Source organism: Coregonus lavaretus (genome assembly GCF_964263955.1).
Source record: "Coregonus lavaretus genome assembly, chromosome: 32".
Classification (NCBI taxonomy): Eukaryota; Metazoa; Chordata; class Actinopteri; order Salmoniformes; family Salmonidae; genus Coregonus; species Coregonus lavaretus.
In genome coordinates this window covers 14,800,617-14,816,846 of record NC_140019.1, presented here as the reverse complement: position 1 = coordinate 14,816,846, position 16,230 = coordinate 14,800,617, and the positions used below count along the sequence as shown (strand labels likewise).

The 16,230-nt window shown below is 41.5% G+C and overlaps 1 protein-coding gene across 1 annotated transcript; it reads right to left on the bottom strand.

Annotated features, from left to right (window-relative positions):
* Nucleotides 1–10,166: 10,166 nt before the first annotated feature.
* On the bottom strand, nucleotides 10,167–13,495 carry LOC311107767 (forkhead box protein O4-like). Its single transcript, XM_084150298.1, has 3 exons — nucleotides 12,982–13,495; nucleotides 11,300–12,768; nucleotides 10,167–11,082 (listed from the first exon to the last, which is right to left on the bottom strand). The coding sequence occupies exons 1-2, from the start codon at nucleotides 13,411–13,413 to the stop codon at nucleotides 11,329–11,331; spliced, it is 1,872 nt and encodes a 623-aa protein (XP_084006424.1). The 5' UTR covers nucleotides 13,414–13,495; the 3' UTR covers nucleotides 10,167–11,082; nucleotides 11,300–11,328.
* Between the last annotated feature and the right edge of the window lie 2,735 nt (nucleotides 13,496–16,230).

Below are 16,230 nucleotides of genomic sequence, written 5' to 3'. Positions count from 1 at the left end.
CTGGTCAGTCTATGTCATGGAAATAGCAGATGTTTTAATGCTTTGTATACTCACTGTATATCATTGAAGCATTTTTACAGCCTGGATCCATCTGAGACAGAAGACAGATGGCAGGGTGATTTGAGCATGTCTGAAATCAACTCATCACAGATCCCTGACCGTAGGCCAAGTTCCCTTCTGATCCCTCACCCTTGTGATCGCTTTACTGAGAAATCCACATTTAACCTATCATGCTGTTGTGTAATATGGAACAACCAAGCAGTGGTGCTCATGCATATTGCTAACAGTTGGCACAGAAGTGTTAGTGAGATCATTTAGGGTTGCTTCAATTTCATTTAAAATACAGTACCAGTCAAAAGTTTGGACACACCTACTCATTACAGGGTTTTTCTTTATTTTTTACTATTTTCTACATTGTATAATAATAGTGAAGACATCAAAACTATGAAATAACACATGGAATCATGTAGTAACCAAAAAAGTGTTACATTTTGATTAGTGTATTTTATATTTGAGATTCTTCAAAGTAGCTACCCTTTCCTTGATGACAGCTTTGCACACTCTTGGCATTCTCTCAACCAGCTTCATGAGGTAGTCACCTGGAATGCATTTAAATTAACAGGTGTGCCTAAGGGCGGCAGGTAGCTTAGTGGTTAAGAGCGTTGTGCCAGTAACCGAAAGGTCGCTGGATCTAATCCCCGAGCCGACTAGGTAAAAAATCTGTCGATGTGCCCTTGAGCAAGGCACTTAACCCTAATTGCTCCTGTAAGTCGCTCTGGATAAGCGCGTCTGCTAAATGACCAATGTATTTTTATTTTATTTTTAAAAGTTAATTTGTGGAATTTCTTTCCTTCTTAATGCGTTTGAACCAATCAGTTGTGTTGTGACAAGGTAGGAGTGGTATACAGAAGATAGCCCTATTTGGTAAAAGACCAAGTCCATATTATGGCAAGAACAGCTCAAATAAGCAAAGAGAATCATTACTTTAAGACATGAAGGTCAGTCAATACGGAACATTTTAAGAACTTTTAAAGTTTCTTCAAGTGCAGTCGCAAAAACTATCAAGCGCTATGATGAAACTGGCTCTCATGAGGACCGCCACAGGAAAGGAAGACCCAGAGTTACCTCTGCTGCAGAGGATAAGTTAATTAGAGTTAACTGCACCTCAGAAATTGCAGCCCAAATAAATGCTTCACAGAGTTCAAGTAACAGACACATCTCAACATCAACTGTTCAGAGGAGACTGCATGAATCAGGCCTTCGTGGTCGAATTGCTGCAAAGAAACCACTACTAAAGGACACCAATAAGAAGACGAGACTTGCTTGGGCCAAGAAACACAAGCAATGGACATTAGACCGGTGGAAATCTGTCCTTTGGTCTGATGAGTCCAAATGTGAGATTTTTGGTTCCAACCGCCGTGTCTTTGTGAGACGCAGAGTAGCGGAACGGATGATCTCCGCATGTGTGGGTCCCACCGTGAAGCATGAAGGAGGAGGTGTGATGGTGTGGGGGTGCTTTGCTGGTGACACTGATTTATTTAGAATTCAAGGCACACTTAACCAGCATGGCTACCACAGCATTCTGCAGCGATACGCCATCCCATCTGGTTTGGGCTTAGTGGGACTATCATTTGTTTTTCAACAGGACAATGACCCAACACACCTCCAGGCTGTGTAAGGGCTATTTTACCAAGAAGGAGAGTGATCGAGTGCTGCATCACATGTCCTGGCCTCCATAATCCCCCGACCTCAACCCAGTTGAGATGGTTTGGGATGAGTCGGACGGTAGAGTGAAGGAAAATCAGCCAATAAGTGCTCAGCATATGTGGGAACTCCTTCAAGACTGTTGGAAAAGCATTCCAGGTGAAGTTGGTTGAGAGAATGCCAAGAGTGTGCAAAGCTGTCATCAAGGCAAAGGGTGGCTACTTTGAAGAATCTCAAATATAAAAAAAATATATTTTTGGTTACTACATGATTCCATGTGTGCTATTTCAAAGTTTTGATGTCTTCACTATTATTCTACAATGTAGAAAATAGTAAAAATAAAGAAAAACCCTTGAATGAGTAGGTGTGTCCAAACTTTTGACTGGTACTGTATGTTCGTCACTAAAATAGTTAGCCCCTTAAAATAAATCATACTGACTATGCTCTGATTTCAGCTATGATAAATGACAGGATGAAATATGAAGGAACGGGGTTCAGCTTTTTTCTTATTCTCCATTCCAGTCCCACCAGTCCTCACTTGCTCCCATTCTCCGATTCTCAGAAACATAGGCCTGAATTAATGAATAAGGTAATGTCCTACATACATTTACATTTACATCTACATCTACATTTACATTTACATCTACATCTACATTTACATTTACATTTACATTTACATTTGTAATTAATTTGAAAGGCCTCCCTCCCTTGTGACATGATTAAAACATGGTAGCTGCTATTGGATAACATAACATGTTAATCCATTAGTCTCACAGAAATGTTGGAGGTGCGTCTGAGAATCATTTTTCTATACACTTACCCCCTCTAGTGGTAGATATCAAGCATTGTGCATCAACGTTAAATCGTTTAAAAAAAACATACATCCCAATGTTATATTCTTTGATACCATGAAGTTCATGAACAATATAAATGTGAATTTTAGTGAACCAATGACATGTTGAAATAAAATAATGACTTGGCTAAATGAGTTAAACAGATTAAGTTCATTTCCACTTTCCAGAACTGTGTTCAATGTTATTTCTGGCTGACTTTACAATATGTGAAGTAAGATTGGGAGAGAAATATATGGATGTCCAGAGAGCGGACATATGAATAAAAAAAAGAATTCCCTCGTTATATCGAGATCACAACTTATTTATCTCATGATCATGACATAACAAAAGTTGTTTTGTCGAGATCAGGAGAAACTCTTATCAATAGAAGTGGCCGTATTTATGATAGCTTCACAGTATGGTTGAGGCTGCCAACGGTGGATCAGCGCATATGTTTTAAAGGAAAACTACACCTAAAAATGTTTTGCTCCTCAGCAATCAAGTTTTCAAGATGTAGCTTTCAAAATACAGAAATCATCTCCATATGATGCTAAATGTGGTGATGATTTCTGTATTTTGAAGGTTACATATCTTAAACGATTGCTGACAAGCAAAACATTTGGGACTTTGTCAACAATGGACTAATGAAACAAATCCCAAAAGATCGTTTTTAGGTGGAATTTTCCTTTAAGCGCTCGTAGGGCATTTAAGCCCTGAACGATGCCTGACAGGCAGCTCTGTCTCCCAGGCTGTGTGCCACCCCCAATACCACAGCCAATCGCATGCAAGCAACAACGCAGCTAACTTGGCTAGTCTTGTGAGCAAGCTAGCTAGCTAGTTTAAATTAAAAAATATGTGCAGGTTGTTAGCTTGCATAACTGATGTGTATAATTGTAAAGGGATACTTCATGTTTTATGGATAATAAATATTTACAGTGGGTGAGCTCCATTCCTGACAGGCTGATCAGATTCAATTTCAGCCTCAGAGCTTGATCAGATTCAATAGCAGCCTCAGAGGCTGATAAATCAGGATTCTGCCTTGTAGGCTGTTTAATTGGCAAAGCTCCATGCAGGCAGATTAGCAGTCAGTGCATTATGTATATGATCAAGAGTGGGTGCGCTCTATTCCTGGCCGACTGATCAGATGCAATAGCAGCCTCAGAGAATGATAAGTCAGGATACTGCCTTGTAGGCTGTCTGCAAGGAGCCTTACATATGAAACAGCCTACAAGGCAGCATCCTGTTTTATCAGTCTCTAAGACTGCTATTGAATCTGATCAGCCTGCCAGGAATAGAGCTCACCCCCTGGATCAGATCTGCATTTGCCTATAAAGCACTTTGACAGCTAATCTGCCTGCAAGGAGCTTTACCTATGAAACAGCCTACAAGGCAGCATCCTGACTTTTCAGCCTCTGAGGCTGAAATTGCATCTGATCAGCCTGTTAGGAATGGAGCTCACCCACTGTAAATGTTAATGTATCCCTTATAATTATACAGATATCAGTTATGCATGCTATCACTAAGCTAAGGACCCTGGGACTAAACACCTCCCTCTGCAACTGGATCCTGGACTTCCTGACGGGCCGCCCCCAGGTGGTAAGGGTAGGTAACAACACATCCACCACGCTGATCCTCAACACGGGGGCCCCACAGGGGTGCGTGCTCAGTCCCCTCCTGTACTCCCTGTTCACTCATGACTGCATGGCCAGGCACGACTCCAACACCATCATTAAGTTTGCCGATGACAAAACAGTGGTAGGCCTGATCACCGACAACGACGAGACAGCCTATAGGGAGGAGGTCAGAGACCTGGCCGTGTGGTGCCAGGACAACAACCTCTCCCTCAACGTGATCAAGACAAAGTAGATGATTGTGGACTACAGGAAAAAGAAGAGGACCGAGCACGCCCCCATTCTCATCTACAGGGCTGTAGTGGAGCAGGTTGAGAGCTTCAAGTTCCTTCGTGTCCACATCACCAACAAACTAACATGGTCCAAACACACCAAGACAGTCGTAAAGAGGGCACGACAAAACCTATTCCCCCTAAGGAGACTGAAAACATTTGGCATGGGTCCTCAGATCCTCAAAAGGTTCTACAGCTGCACCATCAAGAGCACCCTGACTGGTTGCATCACTGCCTGGTATGGCAACTGCTCGGCCTCCGACCGCAAGGCACTATAGATGGTCGTGCGTACGGCCCAGTACATCACTGGGGCCAAGCTTTCTGCCATCCAGGACCCCTATACCAGGCGGTGTCAGAGGAAGGCCCTAAAAATGGTCAAAGACTCCAGCCACCCTAGTCATACACAAGCGGTACCGGAGCGCCAAGTCTAGGTCCAAGAGGCTTCTAAACAGCTTCTACCCCCAAGCCATAACACTCCTGAACATCTAATCAAATGGCTACCCAGACTATTTGCATTGCCCACCCCCCATCCCTTTTACGCTGCTGCTACTCTCTGTTTATTATCTATACATAGTCACTTTAATAACTCTACCCACATGTACAGTTGAAGTCGGAAGTTTACATACACCTTAAACAAATACATTTAAACTCAGTTTTTCACAATTCCTGACATTTAATCCTAGTAAAAATTCCCTATCTCAGGTCAGTTAGGATCACCACTTTATTTAAAGAATGTGAAATGTCAGAATAATAGTAGAAATAATTATTTATTTCTGCTTTTATTTCTTTCATCACATTCCCAGTGGGGCAGAAGTTTACATACACTCAATTAGTATTTGGTAGCATTGCCTTTAAATTGTTTAACTTGGGTCAAATGTTTCAGGTGGCCTTCTACAAGCTTCCCACAATAAGTTGGGTGAATTTGGCCCATTCCTCCTGACAGAGCTGGTGTAACTGAGTCAGGTTTGTATGCCTCCTTGCTCGCAAACACTTTTTCAGTTCTGCCCACAAATGTTCTATAGGATTGAGGTCAGGGCTTTGTGATGGCCACTCCAATACCTTGACTTTGTTGTCCTTAAGCCATTTTGCCACAACTTTGGAAGTATGCTTGTGGTCATTGTCCATTTGGAAGACCCATTTGCGACCAAGCTTTAACTCCCTGACTGATGTCTTGAGATGTTGCTTCAATATATCCATATAATTCTCCTTCCTCATGAAGCCATCTATTTTGTGATGTGCACAAGTCCCTCCTGCAGCAAAGCACTCTCACAGCATGATGCTGCCACCCCTGTGCTTCACGGTTGGGATGGTGTTCTTCGGTTTGCAAGCGTACCACCTTTTTCCTCCAAACATAACGATGGTAATTATGGCCAAACAGTTCTATTTTTGTTTCATCAGACCAGAGGACATTTCTCCAAAAAGTACGATCTTTGTCCCCATGTGCAGTTGCAAACCGTAGTTTGGCTTTTTTATGGTGGTTTTGGAGCAGTGGCTTCTTCCTTGCTGAGCAGCCTTTCAGGTTATGTCGATATAGGACTCGTTTTACTGTGGATATAGATAATTTTGTACCTGTTTCCTCCAGCATCTTCACAAGGTCCTTTGCTGTTGTTCTGGGATTGATTTGCACTTTTTGCACCAAAGTACGTTAATCTCTAGGAGACAGAACGCGTCTCCTTCGTGAGCGGTATGACGGCTGTGTGGTCCCATGGTGTTTATACTTGCGTACTATTGTTTGTACAGATGAACGTGGTACCTTCAGGCGTTTGGAAATTGCTCCGAAGGATGAACCAGACTTGTGAAGGTCAAAAAATAATAATTCTGATGTCTTGGCTGATTTCTTTTGATTTTCCCATGAGGTCAAGCAAAGAGGCACTGAGTTTGAAGGTAGGCCTTGAAATACATCCACAGGTACACCTCCAAATGATTTCAATTAGCCTATCAGAAGCTTCTAAAGCCATTACATCATTTTCTGGAATTTTCCAAGCTGTTTAAAGGTACAGTCAACTTAGTGTATGTAAACTTCTGACACACTGGAATTGTGATACAGTGAATTATAAATGAAATAATCTGTCTGTAAACAATTGTTGGAAAAATTACTTGTGTCATGCACAAAGTAGATGTCCTAACCGACTTGCCAAAACTATAGTTTGTTAACAAGAAATTTGTGGAGTGGTTGAAAAACGAGTTTTAATGACTAAGTGTATGTAAACTTCCGACTTCAACTGTACATATTACCTCAATTACCTCGACTAACCAGTGCCCCCGCACATTGACTCGGTACCGGTAGCCCCTGTATATAGCCTCGCTATTGTTATTTTTACTGCTGCTCTTTAATTATTTGTTACTTTTATTTCATATTGTATTTTTTTGAAAAAATTTAAAAACTCTGTTGGTTAAGGGCTTGGAAGTAAGCGTTTCACTGTAAGGTCTACACCTGTTGTGTTCGGCTCATGTGACAAATAACATTTGATTTGAACAACCTGCATAGATAACAAGCTACCTAGCTCACAAGACTGGCCAAGTTAGCCGCGTTGTTCCTTGCATGCGAATAGCTGTGGTCTTGGGGGGGCACGCAGCCTGGGAGACAGTGCTGCCTTTCAGGCATCATTCAGGGCTTAAATGCAGACAGGGCTCCTTAATGGTGGTTATCGTGCATCTGAACAAAGGAATGGATGATGTGTGGTACTTTTGATTATTTTGTGATCTCGACAAAAAACGTTTATGTAGTGATCATGAGAAATCATTTGTGATCGACATAACAAGGGATTTTTTTATTTATTCAAATGTCCTCCCGTAGTAATAAGACCAAAACTAATCAAAGTAAATCAACCCATATTGGCTTTGCACAACTCATCAACCCCTGACCCCTGTCCCCCCAAAGAAAAAAATAGAAGAAAAAACTAACATTTACTCAACCCTGTCCACATACTAAAATGCTGTATTATCAAACAAAGTGGGGCCATTTTTATTCTTCTAAATAATACAATTACTAACTGCTACTTTTATTGTAAGAAAATTAGTATTAAAGAAATGTAAGAAAAAGATTGAGAGGAAATATTATGGGGACTAGGGGATACAAAGCAAAAAGCCCATAAATTGTAGGTGGCAGCAGATTACTCAAGGCATGGCCTAGCAAATAAAGTATATGAGAAGGATGTCCTCTATACCCTGTGCTTTTACACACAGCCACCAACACACCACTGTCCAACAATGACACATTCACTTTCATACAGTCCTATCAAACACTCACACCCATCCTAAGACGCATAAGGAGAGGACATGTCTCAAAGACCCTGCCAATAATGGTAATAATAGTATGACTCTGCGGAATCCATCACAGCAACCAAGTTGATTTGTGGTACATCAATGGGACCAGTAAATGAATTGCCTTTTGCTTACATTTCATACATGATCACTAAAACACCTCAAACTACAGGGTATTCACTTTAATTTCAAATCTATTTTTAAGTGACAACGTTTGGGGATCATAATACAGAAAAATAATAAAAATGTTTGTTTCTTGAAAGATGCACTATGCAGAAATCGCTCCGCCATTTCCTGGTTGCTAAAATTCTAATAGCTCGCCTAATTTCAGTTTATGTGACAAAACAATCACTTATAGTGTAGAGAATCATTGTACCATCTAAACCGCTGTGAAATATATTTTCCATAACCAAAAATATTGTCTTTTCAGATGGTGTACAAAATCGAAAGTAAAAGACGCAAAAACTAAACTTAAAAACGGGAAGCATAGAAATAGCGCACATAGAACAGATCTACTGCTTCTTAGATTTGCATTCAATGCGAATGACAGATCTATAACTAATGACATAATTATGTGAATTTTGTCAGGTCACCCAAAACGTTACATATTTCAGCTTTAACTAATCACTACCTTTATACTCACTCAAAATATCCTTGTGCTGCATACAAATGATTCAAGACCCTGAAATAATCTAAATATGCACCCATTGCATTATGACCCTCTTAGGGTATGTCATAAATGACAACTAGCACCGGTCAATAGAAAAATCTGTGAGAAAAAGAGTGCTTTATACAAATGAAAAGCTAAAGTATTCACATGGTTACAGTGAAATGATTAATAATGATGTCAAACTCAATCTAGGATGCATTTCAGATGAAAAACTGGTCAACACAAAAAACCTTTACAATAAATGATAAAAACCATTTTTTCTGTCATGATCAAGTAATTAAATACAAACTTCCTCCTAATACAAAACTCATCTTCAAAAGGAAAAAAACATGAAAAAAGACATGGTGCATCTTGCGATTGAATAACATGCTAGTGTTCAATATTGGCAGTTTAACAACCTCGAACAAGACTACTGTTATGATATACATGACTAAAGATCTCTTGTATACTTCCATCTTAGAAAGTAACATTTGAATTTATATTTTGAATTTTTAAGTGTCAAATTGAAAGTGGCATGAATCAAAGACACTTGTGTCAAGAATGCCACACAATCAAGAACATGGCAAAACATGAGGGGCTTTTGGTTTCCAGTCTTGTATTTTAACATAGAAATTCACCTAAAATAAATGTAATTCTGATGATTATCTGATTACTCCCTTAAGGAAGATGTTTCCATTATTATTCTTTTTGAATGACCCTTAATCGTTGCATCATTCACGCAAATATTTTTTTGAGATGTGAATTCAGCATCACTGCTGTAAGCAAAATGTCCTCCATTGTGTAAATACCACGTGCAGGTTTTTACTTGGATTTACATTTCACAATAATCAAGTCAAATGAACTAAGTGGCTAGTCAATTTGGAAAATCAAGTTATACTGGTCAAGTATATCCATGCATGCACTTTGCCTCAACTCACCTGCCTTGTCATTTGTTAAAATGTCAGATTTATTTTCTTTGAACAGGCTCCACTTGCGAAGCTTATCTACACTAAAATGTTTTTTTTGTCCCAAGCACCCCCTATCTGCCATGCAATTCTTAGTGTTCTTTTGGTTATGTATAAAATCTACATGCATCTCATCTTTTACAAAAATAAAAGAATATATAGAAAATGACCGTTAGAAATTATCTGAAATTGTTTCTCCATAACGTCTGATTAGTAATAGTAATATATTCATATCTGTTAATATTTCACATATAACCTCCATTCTAAATTGTATATTAAACTATAGTCAAATATTATTTTTTACTTCTCACACATTGTATTAATGTCATAAAAAGGATGGTTAGTAATGTATAACAAAGTTATCAGTGAGAAGATATTCCCACATGAAGCCCCGGTTTCCCTTACTTAAAGGGATAGAACATTTCAGGAAAACATTAAAATCCAAAACCCTTCAAGAGGAGATTAACAATTTTCTTCAAGATTTCTTTTTAGTTCTCCTGATTGATCTGCATAGCATGCCATGTCTATTTACATAGCATGTATAAAACCTTGCCTTTTCTCTTTGATGAAAATATTCAACCTAACTTGGTTTAGTCTCTTCTTTTGCCATTAGAGTACGGGAGCCACATGACAGGAATACTCCCAAGTGCCTTGAAACACAACCCGGTTCCGCAAAACCTTCAAGCGGCCCGTAAAGCAGTGGAGGAAAACTGCTTTCAATGATATAACACTTGGCCAACCAAATCATTTGTTGGCAAATAAAATTACCTTTGAATGCCCCCTGTAAAAAGCTCACTAATCACATTTCTTCAGATTGTTAGTGTAACTGCACATCAGAAAAAAATTAAAAATAACTCCTCAAAGTGTTTTCTACTCTGCACTTTAGCACACACTGAGCAGAGTCATGAATGCAAACTGTAAATGCATATCACATACCCTGAACTGTTAAACTACTGAATTACCACTGACATAACTCGTAGTTACTTTGCAGCTCCGGTCTCTTCCATTAAAAAGAAACAGAAGGAAACATTGTGTCGTACCACTAAGCGACCAAACGTTAGACTACGTTTGGTCAACATGCGGAGTCCAATGTCAAATCATACATCCTCAACTCAGTCTCATCCAATGACTTAACATCTTCAGCCTTTGCTCGTGCCAGTCCGGCTGCATCTTCTCAATCTTTTCATTGGGGAAAGTCCAGAGGAGTGTGTTTGTGTGTGAACCCCATTCCCTCCATAGATAAAGATGCAGCAGCTTCATTTCATGTCCAAGTTGGCGGTGGTCGGTAATTGTTCACCACTTACAATTTATACAAAAACTGGCAATTTTTTCCTGTGTGCACTGTCCATTTCACCTTCAATATCAAAGACATCAAGGAGGTGTACCATATTGATCCTAAAACTACTTTGGTATAGTAATAATATTAATTGTGATATTAACTCCAAGTAGTTTAGAGTTGTTAGTTGTGCTTAATCTTTTCACTCCAAATAAATTCTGTCGTACTTTTCTCAAAAACACTCATAAAAAAATACATACGGCAAACTCCCAAAAAGTTGCAAGTGTTACTAGGGGGAGGGACATGGATGGCCCGTGACATGGATGTTTGAGGTCTGGTTTCGTCAAAAGTACAAATACAAAGGTTTTAAAAAATAGCTTCGGAATCGGATCTTCAGCCAATAGGGAGATGAGGAATAGGAATGAATGCACCAGGTGTGTTCTTTGTTGTAGGTGTCGTTGAGTTTTTGTGTGATTGGGGCTCCTTACCTGCAACAACAAGTAAAAGACAAATGTTCAAACTGTAGTTCATGATTTTTCTTGATTAATCTCCAGAACAAAGCAGGGGATACATGAAGTGAGTGAGGGTGAGACAAGGGTAATCATGAAGAGGATAAAGAAAGCAATGGGTAAAGAAAAGGGTGGTATAGTTGTAGAGTGCAAAACTACTGAGAGGTTAGAACCTGAAAGTATAATTTCAGCGTACCTGGCTAACGCTGCAAGGTTGCTGGGAAGTTAGCTGGGTACCCAGTTGTGGGCGGAGCTCTGCGTGGTTGCAGGGCCAGAGTAGCTTTGCCCACCTGGCATTATGGGGTCAAAGTTGAAATCGATGCCCTCTCCATCCATGAGGTCGCTGTTGATGATGTAGTCTACGTCACAGTCCAAGTTCTCTGTGAACATCTCGATGTCCAAGTCAGTGGGCAAGCGGTCTTGACTTGGTAGGAAGCAGCTTGGCGTTCCGAACTGGCCCATCCCTGTTAGACCTCCTCCTATATTGGCGGAGAGGCCTCCTCTGTGGTGAGGCCCCATACCTGGCAGCTGTGCATGCTGAGCTTTGAGGGCTGAGAGCTGTGGAGAGTCCTGGGCCATTCCTGACAGGATCATGCCCAGGCCCAGCTGAGAGTGCTGCTGTTGCTGCTGCTGGGACTGGGACTGCATCCTCATGGGTGCCACAGTGTTGGGCTCAAGCCCCTTCCCCAGCAACAGCTGGTTGGGCTTGGGTCGCACTCCCACCATGGGCCCCCCCATGCCCATCATCCCCACTCCACCAGGACTGGGCATAAGCGGGTCCACCTGGGTCATCATGAAATCACTGGGAGGTGGGGAGTCCGAGGTGAGCAACGCCTCCAAGCTGGAGCGAACATGGGTGCCATAGAGACCAGTCCCACGGGAGCCAGGACTGGGCATGGGGTTAAAGAGAGAGTTGCCATAGTTTGAGGGTTTGGAGTTGTTATTGTTGCCACATTGTGTGCCTGATGACTGTCCCCCGGTCTGGTTGGGGGCCTGGGAGAGGTTGGATGGCTGCAGCTGACGGAAGGAGGGGAACCCAGAGCCCCGGGGCAGCAGTGTGGAAGCAGAGGGCAGAGGGGTAGGGGGCGCCGGTGGGGCCGTGCTGGGACTAGCCCCTCCCTGCTGCTCGGTCATCAGCGTCAGGCCATCGATCAGGTCCAGCTCCTCCATTAGTGTCTCGGTGAGGGTGGGGGGCAGGTTGCCCGTGGAGTAGCCCAGTAGACTTTCCTCAGGTAGGTCATCCTCATCCTCCTGGCCGGGACCGATGGGGGACAGCCGGCCACTCAGGGTGCTGGCGTTGGAGCTGGTGCGTGGACGGAAGCTGGTCCACATGTCAGGGTCGTCTAGGCTACCACGGGATGAGGGGCTGCCGCTGTTCACCCCCCATTTGGGGAACTGCTGCGAGGAGTTGGGACTGTCTGCGCCCCCATCGCCATCTCCCCCAGTGGTCCCGCCCAAGCCTGCGGCTGCCTTCTTGGTCTGCTTGGCTCGCATCCGGCTCTTCAGCAGTTTGCTGCTGTTATCCATGGAGGCAGCACGGCGACGGGGTGCTTTCCCAGTCTTGCCCCCCTCTGGGTTGAGCATCCACCAGGAACTCTTGCCTGTGGACTCATTGTGAACTCTCAGGAACTTGTTGTGGAGTGATAAGTTGTGGCGAATTGAATTCTGAGTTAGAGGGAAGGGGGGGAAGAATAAGGGTTTTGTTTAAGATTGTTGTAATTTAGGAAAACATTCAACTTGGTTTGAAAATAGATTTCAAGCAATTACTTCCATTATTCACTAATTAATGCAGTGTAATAATGTATCATGTGTTCACATCAAATGGGTCTGTATAATATGGTTCTAACAATGTGAATAACAATAAGCATGTTTGTTTACCTTCCACCCTGCTGAGCTGTTGCTATCTCCTTTATCATTGAAGTAAGGCACGGTTTTCACCATCCAGTCATATATCTGCGCCAAGGTTAGACGCTTCTCTGGAGAGTTCTCAATAGCCTGACTAATCAGGTCCGCGTAGGACTGGTTCCCCCATGCATTGCGCCGGGATGATCCCTTTCGGGGCGTGGCTCCACCTACTCCGGCTACGACTCCTCCCTCTGTGACCACAACTTTCTCAGGCTCGGATATGATTTGCTGTTGCTCCTGCTTATCATCGTCGGCGGGCGGGGTTCCCGCAGAGGATTCAGGGCCGTCGGCCCCCTCCGGTTTGACAGCTGATATGTCGGGTCTGGGGAGCGGCCATGTGCATGACCTAGGTCTGCTTTGCGGCTCAAAATCTGGGTCAATCGTGGGTACTGTCGAATCCTCCATTGTAAGGTTTTCCTCGAAATGTTTGCTACACTTCTGAACTATCCTAAATGTAGACAACTAAGAGATAATACTTCAAATAAACCGTCAAGATAAATAATAGTGAGACTGAAATATTGAAACAAAATGTTTTTTGTTTTTTAAATTCTAAATAACAATATTGTACTTTTGTAGGGTCGCAGGTAGCCTAGTGGTTAAGAGCGTTGGGCCAGCAACCGAAAGGTTTGAATCCCTGAGATGACTGTGAAAAATCTGTCGACGTGCCCTTGAGCAAGGCACTTAACCCTAATTGCTCCTCTGGATAAAAGCATCTGCTAAATTACAAATGTAATCTGGGGACACGTATTTGTAATAGGCACACCAAAATGTAGTCTTATTATTATCTAATGGGTCTATATTCAAATTTAGACTATATTGTCTAATATAATTATTGTATAACCGCAACTTCAATATAAACTTCAACTATCTACACAAAAATGCTATGTTCCATTCTCTATTAAGGGGACTAGTAGAAGAGAGAAACAATAATCAGAATACACCAGTATAGCGTCGTTAATCCTGAGATTGGAGATTAGGGGACCCAAATAATCCCTTTAATAGTATCTATCATAAACCTTCAGATTTACATAGTGCAGAGGAGGGCTGGGATTATGGTTCCTTTGTTTGTATAAAAGAACAAAGGAAACTCGGGGAGGAATGCACACCAAAACATCTGGATTGCAATCAGAGACCAATTCAATTGATTGCCCACATAACGTGTTGCTGTGGGGTATATACTTAAAATATATATAAACGTTTGTCTCGGTTTAGTTTTCGTAGGTTTTGGAAACTAAATCTATGCGATGTGTATGAAAAGGTAATTAAAAGGTAAAGTAATGTTAGCAATACAATTATTGCTCTCACAACACTATAAATGTAATTGATTTATTTCGTGTCTTCCTTTGAGCTTTACCATTATAACATAAAAGTTGCCCTCAAATACTTATACTTTGCAAAAAACCCACAAATTAGGATTACCACAGTGGGTCACTGTTACAAAAGAGCCGCTCGGTCGGCACTTGTAAACAACGTGCCGTCTCCCGCTTCAATAGAATACTGGAGTTGATATAATACTTGTTAGAACATTGATATCCAAACTCAAAGTAATTTAGTAAACAACAACTTACTGATTACAACATACATCTGTCACTGCTTCCCGTGAAACAATATTACTTAAAGTGAATACAAATCTGGATACATGGAGCTTGCAATAAAATAGTCAATGTTTCAAGTAAAACGTCTGCAATATTTGATTATCTAAGCAATGACACGTTTACTGCTGATGTCAAAACAGTGATGTTATGCTGGCTGTCGTTTCTTTGGCTACAGTATTATCTAAGTAATTTTAGTCGACTGACAAAAATACATGTGGAGCGCAAAACCTTACTGAACAGTTTGATCATGGTGGTCTGTAAAAAAAAAAGTAGACGAAGCAAATGGATCAGAAAGTACGTGGTTTTCTGATTCAGGTTTTCAGGCTCCTCCACATTGTGGGCAAGCGCGTGCCACCATCTGCCATGTTTCTTGACACGCAGCAGCACACGATGCTCGCGCAAGCACAAACCTTCAGAATGTGCCTAAACTTGAATCAGTCCATGTCTTGTGGACACTTTAAAGCACGGTTCGTAATCCACGGTTTCTTGAAGTTTACGCTCTCACACCTCGGCTGGACTCAACACACCAAACGTAGTTTTGAAAATAGCGTGATAGCCACCTAACGTTAGCTGCTGGCTAGCTCCAGTTATTTCGGAGTTTAAAATCCTTTCAAAAGTCGGAAAAAAGGCTTCAGTACCTTCCTTTGGAATTCTCCCCCTTTCAGTTGTTAGTTTCGCTTGACTTGTGGCTATTCTGGATGTCCAAATATTCATTAATCGTATATCTTTTTTTGTTTTGACTCGAGGCGAAGACTCCCTTCTGACGTCTGTTTACCACTGCCAGACAATTTGTACTGCGCTTGCGTGGTGAGGATTGCTGGGAAATTCAGTCAGTCATGTGACTACTTAAAGCACGAGTGTAAACAACGAACGGCTGTCGAGCTATAAAAAGCAGGATTATGTAACATTTCCTAAAGTGTACACACACCTAAACCAAAGCTGGAAAGTTACCCGACAATGGTCAATCAGATTTCAATTGCCCAAGTAGCCCAGATTTCTAGGCCAGAGATCTATTCAGCTCCGATCTAGTTTTGAAGCACACGCATCCCTCTTTAATTTGACACTCAAACGTTCACCAATTTTTTATTTTTATTTAACTAGGCAAGTCAGTTAAGAACAAATTCTTATTTACAATGACGGCCTACACCGGCCAAACCCGGCCAATTGTGCGCCGCCCTATGGGACTCCCAATCACCGCCGGTTGTGATACAGCCTGGAATCGAACCAGGGGGTCTGTAGTAACGCCTCAAGCACTCAAACACTGAGATGCAGTGCCTTAGACCGCTGCGCCACTCAGGAGCAATAGTCCTGGTGTGTCGGTGTACTGTCATAAATATTAGGTTTTAGACTGGTTACTTTAAAATTGGCATTGTTTTACAGTGACATTCAAAAATATGTATTTGTGTCCAGGAAGATCTGTGAAGAAAATTCATTTCAGTATGATAATTTTTGTCAAGAATATTGGTACCAATCTAGAAAATAATAAAAATGCCCTATGTATTCTATGCAAAACGTTTAATTTCAATTTTTAAGATCAGCCTAAATCACCATGGTATGGTGTGTTTATTTAAACAATAATCTGACCGTGTGCACAATAACTACAATTCCTAGTAGTTAGTAGTTACCT

Excerpts from the sequence above, each read along its gene's own strand:
- LOC311107767 (XM_084150298.1), bottom strand. The coding sequence starts at position 13,413 with ATGGAGGATTCGACAGTACCCACGATTGACCCAGATTTTGAGCCGCAA. Across the intron at positions 12,769-12,981 it reads ACAGCTCAGCAGGGTGGAAG|AATTCAATTCGCCACAACTT; the intron begins GTAAACAAACAT and ends CCTCTAACTCAG.